The 10269-nt window shown below is 54.6% G+C and overlaps 1 protein-coding gene across 1 annotated transcript; it reads right to left on the minus strand.

The window, feature by feature from the left end:
- Window positions 1-153: 153 nt before the first annotated feature.
- Window positions 154-9775, minus strand: EPX (eosinophil peroxidase; the record flags this gene model as incomplete). The annotated part of the gene is made up of 13 exons (XM_080826789.1): window positions 154-566; window positions 838-1050; window positions 1581-1818; window positions 4064-4234; window positions 4667-4922; window positions 5307-5467; window positions 6123-6441; window positions 7572-7778; window positions 8545-8674; window positions 8795-8912; window positions 9071-9246; window positions 9445-9538; window positions 9649-9775. The coding sequence occupies 12 exons, from the start codon at window positions 9773-9775 to the stop codon at window positions 849-851; spliced, it is 2199 nt and encodes a 732-aa protein (XP_080682915.1). The 3' UTR covers window positions 154-566; window positions 838-848.
- Between the last annotated feature and the right edge of the window lie 494 nt (window positions 9776-10269).

Below are 10269 nucleotides of genomic sequence, written 5' to 3' on the forward strand. Positions count from 1 at the left end.
CCTTCCCCACTCAAGAGTGTCTGGAGTCAGCCCGCAAGAGAGGCTTAGGGGTTAGTCTCAGTGGGGCCCTGGCAGTGCTCCTCTCAGATGTTTGGAGCAAAGCACAGGGCTGAGGCTGTGCCCTCCCCAGCCTAACGCAGAAACCAGCTCTTGCCCTAAGCAGTCTTTTATTGGTACAAGCGGAGCTCACCGCCCGGCCTGCAGGCTCAGCAGAGGGTGGTGGGGCGGATGGGTCCGGGTGTGGTGTGGGCTGCAGTCATGGCCGGGGGATGGGGACAGGCTGGGAAATAGCAAAAAGGTCAGAGACCAACCAGATGACTCTTCTTGCCTGGGCCTCAAGACCTTCTTGTACCCAGAGCCAATACCTGACCTAAGACCTAGGAGGCTCCCAAGGTGGGCAGGTTCACCGCTGCCAGGAGCCCTGGCTGTTGCTGCCAGCCACAGAACCAGCAATGAGCCAGAGCCAGCAAAAGCGTCAGCAGGTGCGGTTGCTCCGGGGGAGGAGGCTTCCTCGTGGTCTTCCCCAGGTTCTATTGTGCCTGTGGCCGGAGGCTTGGGGTGGGCTCCTGTGGAAGCAGCAGATGTGGGCAAGTGAGGAACTTGCTGGAGGTCCAGACACGGGGCTGTTTTAGGGTGCTGACAACTAAGCTAAGGCTTCCCAACTGCCCCCCAAAGTCCTCGGCCGTGGATTAACTCTCTGTCCAGAAGCTAGCATACCGGAAGCCAGCAGGAAGACTACCCTGCCTCTGGTGACAAGTTTGGTTGTCTCTGCTTGGAAGTCTAAAAGGACTCAGCCATCTGGTCAGGGAAGGATGTTGGAGGAGGGCCGCCCCTTACCTGTAGAGGCCTCATGTACCCCGCCAGGCTGACAGGTTCAGCTTTGGGATGGAGGTGCAGCTCACAAAGCCCCGCGGGTAGGTGTTGGCCCTGAAGATGTCCCTTGAAACGGTGGTGATACCGGTATTGTCACACACGATTCGAGACAAGGAAATCTTGCGCAGGGCCTTGCGCTGTCTCTTGGTGAAAACACCCCGTTTTTCCCACCAGAACCTACCAAGACAAGTCAAGAGATGTAGGTGAAGGTCAGGGAGGAATGAACATAATGAGCACCTGCTGTATGCCCCGTACTTCACATTATTTCACTCGTTTCTCCGGAATTCCTGCAAAAATTTATAAATGAAGAAATTTACAAATGAATTTATAAATGAAGAAACAAGTACAGTGGTCAAGGAAATTGCTCAGTGTTAAGGGCATAGTAATTTAAGCGGCCAGGGCTGGATTTGAACATGGACTCGGGTCGTAAATGATAAGCTTTATTGGAAGGAAACCAGATTTAGTCCTTTCTGCCTATGTTTTCTGGGACCTACTGGCCAAACAGCTCAGGCACCATCAGCCTTGCCCAGCCCATGGTCTCTCTCACTCTGACCAGGCTCTCCGCAGAGGAGCCTCCTGGCCTCAGACCCAGTGAGCTCAGAAGAAACGAATCTAAAAAGGGCGCTTTCCCCCTTGCTGAGTCTTGACATGCTAGTGCTTTTCTGCCCTGTCTCTGGGGCTGGTCTCTTCAGGGGAGGGTCCCTTACCTGTCCCCATCTCGGGCTCTCCTGAACTGGTTTTCAAAAAGACAAGCCAGAAGAGGCCCCACTCGGGCCCCTGGCAAAAGAGGCTCTGCGATGGCCCCAATCCAGACGTCAATGTTGTCAGGTGTCCCGTACAGATTCAGGAACTTCCTCGCCAAACCCCGGTTTCGCAGCACCCGGCTGAGCTGTGCCAGGTTCCGGGGCTGGGAGAGCCCACAGAAGTGCCTCCATGCATTGTACCCTGTAGGGAAAGGGGGCGGAGGAAGGTCAGTCTCACCCTGCTGACTTCCCCTTAGCTTCTGCTTCTCCACAGCTTCTCCCGAGAGAGCTCTGGGGTCAGAAAATGTCAGGCAGAGCAAGATCCCTGCTGACAGAAGAGGCTGAACCTTCCAAAGATCAAACCACTGCCCTCTAGTTTCCAAAGTGAGTAGACAGCCATGCTCTGTGTGCACCAAACTGAGGAGTGTGTCCTAATACAACACCTAATATCCCAGGGCTATTGGGCTCAAGTGCATCACTTAGGTACAAATGAGAAAGACACAAAACATAAAAGACTCTTACTCAGATCTGGAGAAGGAAAGAATGAACAAATACATAGGTGAACAAACGAAGAAATGAAGAGCGTGGTTAAAGTTTACTCAGAAAAGGACCACATGCTCTATGATTCCATCTACATGAAAGGTCCAGAACAGGCAACCATGTAGACATAGAAAGATCAGTGATTGTCAAGGGATGGGGAGGGGACAGGCAGTGACCGTTATTGTAAGGTTTCTTTTGTGAGTGAGGAAAATGTTCTGACATTAGCAATGGTGATCAGTGGGCTGGAGACCTTAACAGATGCCCACCCCACAAAAAGAGCGATCGATGCACAACTCTAGATATACTGAAGTCATAGAATCGTATACTTCATATGGGGGAATTTTACGATATGCTAATTATATCCCAACAAAGCCATTTGAACATTTTTTTTCACTACCAAAGGCCAGTCTTTGGATTTCTCTGCTATTAGGATCCCACCCAGGACCAAGCCAGAGGATGGGGTGGGGACCATGAAGATAGGAGACAGATTTGCCCTAACCTTGAAGAAACACCTGCCCAATATTGTCCATTGAACTACAACTCACAAACACCATCTTCAGGGTGAGCAAAGGAAGACAATATAATGCTTTACCTCACTAAGCACTGGTTGTGATCATCCCTTAGGGTCCTCACAGCACCTCTGTGAGGCACTTTGTAATCTCCATTGTATCAATGGGTATTTGCCCAGCTTGAGCAACTGTGACTTTCTTCAGGTCACCCCACCAGTAAGTGAATTTCATACAAGCTCTTCCAATTCTAAATTTGGTGTTGAACTTGGGAAGGGATTGGAGGAGACTGTGGGAGCTAGTGTCTGGATGGTATTTCTGGGACAGCTTGGAGGGCAAGGTGTGGCACCTGGGTCACTGGCAATCTCAGTTCTCCAGCAGGGGGGGCCCACGGCTTTTTAGTGGTGGGAAACACACACACACACACACACACACACACACACACACACACGCCCCCTGCTCCCCCACCCCCCGTGTAAGGAGGCAAGAACAGGTTCCTGAGCACAGGCTGTGAGCCTACCAGGTGCGCTGGTAGGTGCAGTGGAGACTGCCCCCATCCCATTACACAGAGCCACAGATGAGCCAAGGCAGATGGGGATTCAGGTTGTAGACAGGAAAGTAGGGGAGGGGGAGAGGGGGACAAGATGGTGAACAAAGCCTTCCCCTAACATTATGGCTTGCACAGAAGGAAGGAAGGAGACATTCTGAACCTGATTCAAATTTTACTACTTCCTAGTTATGTGGCTTCAAGAGGATGACTAGCTGTCTCTGAACTTATTTCCTAAGCCATAAAAACGGCCGTAATAATTGTTTCTCGGGGTCATTGGCAGAACAAAATTATTAATAGCCATGAAAATTCCTGGCAAAGTGCTTAAGTTTTCTTCTTTCCTGGGATACACTTTTCTTCTTTCCTGTGATTTTTGTGTCCTCAGGAAACAGTCAAGGCCGTCTTAAGTTTACTCCACCTGGGTTCCTGCCTCTTAGGCTCTTTGCCTTTCTGCACTTAGAGCCAGGAGCCAGTTCCTATGTCCCCGGAACAAGAATCTTCCTCCTTGGAAGTCGCCAGGGTAGCGGGGAACAGGGCACATCTTCCCTGCCCTTTGAACCTATTGTTTTCTCCACCCAGGATGTCCTAATCTGCTTTGTCCACAAGCAGATTGTGTCTAGGTCGTGGCGTGCTATGAACCTACAGCTAGAGGACCTACAGCAGGGGGCGAAGATGTGGCAGGATGCCAAAGGGTGGTCCCAGGGACACTTTCCTTTCCTTTTCTGAGCTCGGCCAAGTGCTTCTGAACCACAGTGCACGGGGTACATGGTTGCAGCCAGAAAGGATGCCCAAGGGTCTCCTCTGAAACCTGCCCCCGCCCCCAGCAGCAGCCCCAGGCCGAGCAGAGCCCTCACCTGGGAGGCCATGGTCCCGGCTGCGCTGCATGTTGAGAGCTGCCAGGTCCAGCCCGATCCTTCGCACCTGCTGAAACAGCCGGTCCCGCAGCTCGTCCACCAATATGGAATCCTGACGGTTCAGCTTGGCAGGGGTGGCCATGAGGCCTCGGATGATGGGGTCGATGCCACCTGGTGGCGGAAAATGTGAGCAGCAAGGACCGGATCAGCCTCTGGGGGGACCCTGGGTCATTAGGAGGCTAAGCTAGCTCAGAGCGGGACAAGTCAGTGGCTTACATTCCATAATGTTTGTATCAGGAAACAAAGGCCTGGGTAGACTTGAAGGGAGCTGAGGCTGGCAGGGAAAGAAGTCACCCCTACTTCTTGAAGAAGGAGCAGAAGGCAACCTCCTCCCTGGCCCACAAGCTCATCTGACATGAGTCTCCTTCCCTTTGGAAATCCTCTGATCCCTAAGGGGGTGGGAGGCCCAGGCCTGAGGGTCTTAGTGCACCTGCTTTGTACTGCCCTGGGGAGATGGTTAGCAGTGGCCTGAGCAGCAGACCGGCCTCCTGGCACTAAGCTTGGCCCCACCCCCATTTCCATCTGCTTTTAAGACCTGGTCACCTTCATGCACGACTCGCCAGCTGGCAAAGAAGCTCGTGCTAAGCGGGACGCGTGAGTTGGGAGCTGAGGCCCGGTACTGGCTGTCCAAGCGGAACATGAAGGGCTGGAGCATGGTGTGGCCGAAGCGGAAGGCCAGGGTGAAGACATTGGCCACACGAGGGTCCACTTTGGAGCAATACCCACGGTAGGGCCCAAGCGTTCTCCTGGCCCGGGCCTTGCCCAGAACCAGGGGCAGAAAGTCTCGGTAGGTGATGATCTATAAGAGAAGGCAGGAGGAACATTACCTTAGCAGCCGCCCACCCCATTCCCTTGCCTTTGGACAAAACTTTTGCTTTCTGAAGGGCTCCTCAGACATACCAATTCTTTATTGCCATCGTGTCAAATGTGGAAATACGCATTTCCCATTGGCCAATGAAGGTCCCAAAGCCCAGAGAGCAGGGTGACAAGGACAGTGTCACACAGCGAGTTAGTGGCAGAGCTTGCCATACAGGTCAGATCTCAGGTACACTCCCCATTACCCAGACCCAGCTGATTTGAGACACAGCCCCAAAGGATGTATTAAGGGAAGTGGGAGCCACTCTACCAAATGGTGTCTCATGCCAGATTGTCTTCTGGGGGTGCTGGGCCCAGGACTCCCTACCTGTACCATGGCGCCCACGATCTTCCGGGCCTCCTGGTACAGCTTGTTTCCCGTCCACCGAGGATTCAGACGCTTTAGCTCCGTAGCCAGCCGGTTGTGCTCCCGCACAAAGAGGGTGTGCATAGCCGCCAGTTTGGGGGTTTCCGATGATCGGGAGTCACCTTGAAAACCCCAAGTTCAGAGTCAACACAACCCTCCCCAGGGAAATGTCTTTCTGCTAAGGCAGACAGAGCTCTGGGGACCAGAAGGAGGTGGTAGCGTGTTATGACCCGGGCCAAGTTCCCGGTCCTCACTGGACCTCCATCTCCTCAGCTGGGCAATGGGGCTCCTCACTGACTGCCACCCTCCACCCCACACAACAGGTCAGGATGGGGGAGACAGTGGGGTCTCAGGTCCCAAATTTACTGAAACAGGTTCACGCAAGTGGGAAAGCACAGAGCAGCTGCTGGGCTTGGGCATGATTCTGTTCTACCAGTGACCAGACCCAGAGCTGGTGGAGGGACCCGGATGACCCTAGGAACCTTGACTTTGAGACTGCGAGCCCACCTGTCCCGTAAACTGCAGCCATCAACACACTCTCGACCAAGAGCTAGACCTTTCCCCAGCTGTGGACTTGGGAGCAGACTGCTTTCCCCAGGAGCCCAGGGGAAAGAGAAAGAGGGTTGGGCAGAGCCCATTCCTATAGCCAGAGCTTCTCCTGGAGGCCCGGAAGGAAAGCAAAGTCCTGGACTTTACAGTCACTTGCTGGCTTTGAACAAAACCCTTTTGTACCAGGTCTTATTTAACATCTTCTTCAGGCGACCACCAGGGGCTGACCTGCTAGGAAGCAGGGGATGCGTGCTTTGCGGTTGGTGAGGAGGCAGGGGTCATCACGAAGGTTGTCGAAGGGCAGCAGGGCCCGGCCATTGTCGCTGAAGCGGGTGTTGACAGCCAGCAGCCCCAGGAAATTGGTCTGGTTGCGAAGCCGCTGGGCAAGGGAGACCTCGCTGCCGTACACCATGCTGGCATCCACGAAGGAGGTGAGCGAGTTGAGCTGGTTTCGGATTTTGTTCCTGTTTTGGGGGCATGCGGGTGCCGAGCGGAAGAAGGGGATGCAGTCACGCTGGTTCCTGATGCGGGGGTCATTGGGTGGGATCTGAGGTGGAAAAGGAGCCAGTGACAAGGGGGTCCCTCAAGAGCAAGCTCACTCCTCTGGATCATTCCTCACCTGCTTCAAAACCTTTCTTGAAACTCTCCTCCTCTAGGAAGCCCTCCTTGACTCACACAGACTCGTGCTGCTCAGCAGGTCAATCTGAGCATCCTTAGCGCTTTGTATCAGAGAGTCATGAAAGGATCCTCATTTTACAAATGGGGAAACTGAGGCTCAGAGAAAGGAAGTGACAACTCATTAGCAGGAGAGGAAGGATTATGACCTAGTTCTCCTGACATTTGGGATTGTGCTGCTCTCATTCCATTTAATTCTACAGACATTTCCTAAGCACCCTTCTATGCTGGGTGCTTTGGAAACCAACAAAGGTCAGCACAACCCAGCACAGGTTGCAGGAAGCTGGCGTTCAGTGAAAATAGGTGCACAAATAGGGAATGTGACTCTAAATTGAGGCACTATTTGCTATGCTTGATCTAAAAGCCAAAAACAAAAGGTGTGCTAGGAAGATATAGGAAGATTCCCCCAAGGAGCTGCCCTTAAACCAGAGCTTGAGGAATGGGTAAGGTTGCCCCATGAATGTCACCCTACCTGTTAGGGGTGAATGAATGTGGGAGTGTATGCACGTGTGTCCCCCGCCTCCCTAGGCCCATTCCCCCAGAGAGGCTCTGCTCCCTGGAGTCTGGCTTTCCTTCCCCAGTGTTCCACACCATCCTTGCCTCTCAGCCTGAATGATAGCACCCTGCTCACAACAGCACCCCAGGAACTGGTGAAAGCTGCAAGGCTCTTGGACCTCTTCAGGAAGGAGAGAAGGGCAAGAGCTAAGAGTCCCTAAAGGCTCTCAAAAGCAGCAGTCCAGAGGCTTCTCCTGTCGGGATCAGACCCATGGGTCAGGGTAGTCTCCAGTGCTTCCTCCTCTGTGAAACCTGCACTAAACCTGCTGGCAGATTGCCCCGCCCCCATCCTCACCCTCCAAACACACACAGAACCCGGGGTTATGTACAGGGTCCGGCTCCTCACCTTTGTCTGACACTTCAGCACCACAGACAGCTCCTTGAACCGGGAGCTTCACCTTTCACACCCCCACCCCCAGCTCTTGGCCTGAGGCCCAGCAGAGGTACCTTGATGGGGAAGCAGGGGGGCAGCTGGGCACAGCTCTTCTCGCAGTCCACGCCCGCAGTGAAGGCCACTCTGGCTGGGGACTCAGGGGTGAAGTCCAAGTCGTGGTCAATGAATTGGCCCCACTGCATGAACATAAGGGCCCTGCCCCGGTCGGAGGTCAGCCTCTCGCTGGGAAAGCGCACGATCTGGTTGGAGACGGCTCGGACCTGGTGGGAAGAGAGGTCAGCGTGAGGCATCCCAGGCCAGCTCTGCAGATTGCCCCTGCTGGCGTGAACACGTTCTCTCCTCCTCTCTTGCCCTTCCCTCCCCAGCTGTACTTTGTCCCACCCCCTGTGGGGTGCTCATGGCCTCAGGTGTGGCTCCTGAGGATTCCAGGAGTAGAGAAAGGCAGAGGCCAGGTTGGCTGGCTGAGACCTGACCACCTCTTCCAAAGAGGTAAACAGATTGAATGGATAGATCAATTTATAGACCAACGAGATGACAGAAGTGACTGAGAGATGCATGGACCAGTTGGTAGGAGATGGATAACAAATACAGAAGGAATTGGATAGACAGATGGAAGAATTAATATACAGATGTTGATGGAGGAGTCATATTGACATATGAATAGAAAATTGATAAACTGATAAATGTGAAATCATTTCAATCAATAGACATAGAGTAAGACATGCCGCTCTTTTACTTGGATAGATACTTTGATACTAATTCTTTCGGCACTATACTGGCTGGCATTACTAGATCACGTCCTACGTAGATGTTCATACTAGGGACCTTATAATTCACGCACCAGAGACACGAAGTGGATTCTACTGCCATTTTACAGATGAGGAGACTGAGACTCAGCTGTATGGGTTGCTCAGAGTTGGAGCTGGCCAGTGGCAGAGCCAGGATTCCAGCCAGCTGGGGGCTGTGCTCTTACTGTTTCGAAGCGGCGGAGTGCCCCCCCGACCCGGATCCGCAGCCCCTACTCACAAGAGGGAGGAGGAAACCATTGCGCCTCCTGTTGGGTGTCCAGCCGAAGGGGAGGGACAGCCTGTCCTCGTACTCAGCTGGCAGCCAGCGGGCCAGGGCCTGGTTGGACGACCCCAGCAAGGGTCTTCTCCTGCAGCAGAGAGTTGGCTCTAGTCGGCAGGAGTTCTGGGCCTGGAGAGCACTCACCGTGAGGTGAGGGGCGGCAGAGGGGAGGGAGGCCTCCTCAGTCAGGTGCGGCCCCTGCACCCACCTGTTGTTGCATCTCCCGGTGATGGTTCGATACTTGTTGCTGCACTTCTCCTCCTGCTCCCGGAGAGCACAGCCACTGGCCTGGGACAGCAGCCGAAGCTGGGGTTCTGTCAGTACATCTGGGGGTGGGACAGGGGGTCAGGGTCCTGGCTCCTTCCTGAGCTGGCCTATTCCATACCTTCCATCCCCGGAACCTCTTCCCTCCCAACAGTCCAGGCTGTGTACCCTCCTTTCCCAGGCCAGGGCAGGCCCTGGGGCTCAGTGGGGAGCACAGTACCAGTGACGTTGAGGGAACTGGATCCCTGGAGTTGTAACTTCCCCTCCAGCAGCTCCAAGGCCACGTGCATGTAGTCGGCAGCCTGGACCACTGTCCTGGTGGTTGCTAACGGTTGTTTGAAGTAGGACAGGAGGTCCATGGGGCTGGCCAGGCCACTGCGGAGGCGCTCCGTGATGCTGCAGGGGAAGAGCAAGGGCTGGAGAAAGGAAGCAGAGCCCCCAGCAGAGCCCCAGCCCGGGCAGTGTGAACCAACAGGATGGACGGAAGGGAGACTGTCTACCGACATGGCACTGTCCCAAGTGCCCAGGGGCAGGGTGATGGCTGACATGACCATGGCTGGAGCCCACCCACTGTGCTGACCGTCCCAGACCCACCTCCTCTGAGTCTGATTGTAGGCAGCATCCACCAGCAGCTTGGCCTCTGTTATGCAGTCCCGAAGGACCGAGGTCTCCACAGTCACGGGGGAGGCTGTTCAGAGGGAAGGGGACTCAGGGTCTAGGGGACCCATGGGCTCCCCCCAGACCTGGACACCTCCCCCCTCCGTTGCCCTCCTCCTTGGCTATCCAAAGGGCTATTACCTGAGCCAGTGCTCTCACAGGGCAGGGCCAAGATGAGTACGGCCAGGACCCCTGCCAGGGCAAGGAACAGCTTCTTCTCTGCAATGAGGCCCCTGGCGAGAGCGGGGCAAGGGATCGACACCCACATCCTGCCCACAGGCACGCCCTCTGCGCGCCTCTCACCTGGAGGTCTGCAAGCCAACACCTCTCACCTCCTCTCTTCTGGAAGTAGCTAGGAAGGGACTTTTATACCCTGTCTGAGGGTGAGGGAGGGGAAGTCCATCCTCCTGAGGTGGGGCCCTGGAACTTCCCTCTCATTTTCAGGGGAAGCATGAGACTGAAGCACCCCACCCCCACCCTCCTTACTACTGAGCTCACAGATGTATTTCCCCGAGGCTCAGGGCAGGGCCTGGAACACAGGTGTTGGTCAGTGAGAATTTGCTGGAAGAGCAGCGTGCCTCAGAAGGAGCCTGGGCCTGGACCTGCTAAGAACTAGTCGTATGGCCTTGGGCAAGTCATTTCCCCTCTCCAGCCCACATCCTTAAATGACACTTGGACCTGATGGTTGGAAAGGCTTCTCTCGTCTGCCTTGTTCTTTTGTCTCCCCAGAGGCCTCAGCACTAGGCTGGGCGTTCAGTAGGT

Source organism: Martes martes (assembly GCF_963455335.1).
Source record: "Martes martes genome assembly, chromosome: 16".
Classification (NCBI taxonomy): domain Eukaryota; kingdom Metazoa; phylum Chordata; class Mammalia; order Carnivora; family Mustelidae; genus Martes; species Martes martes.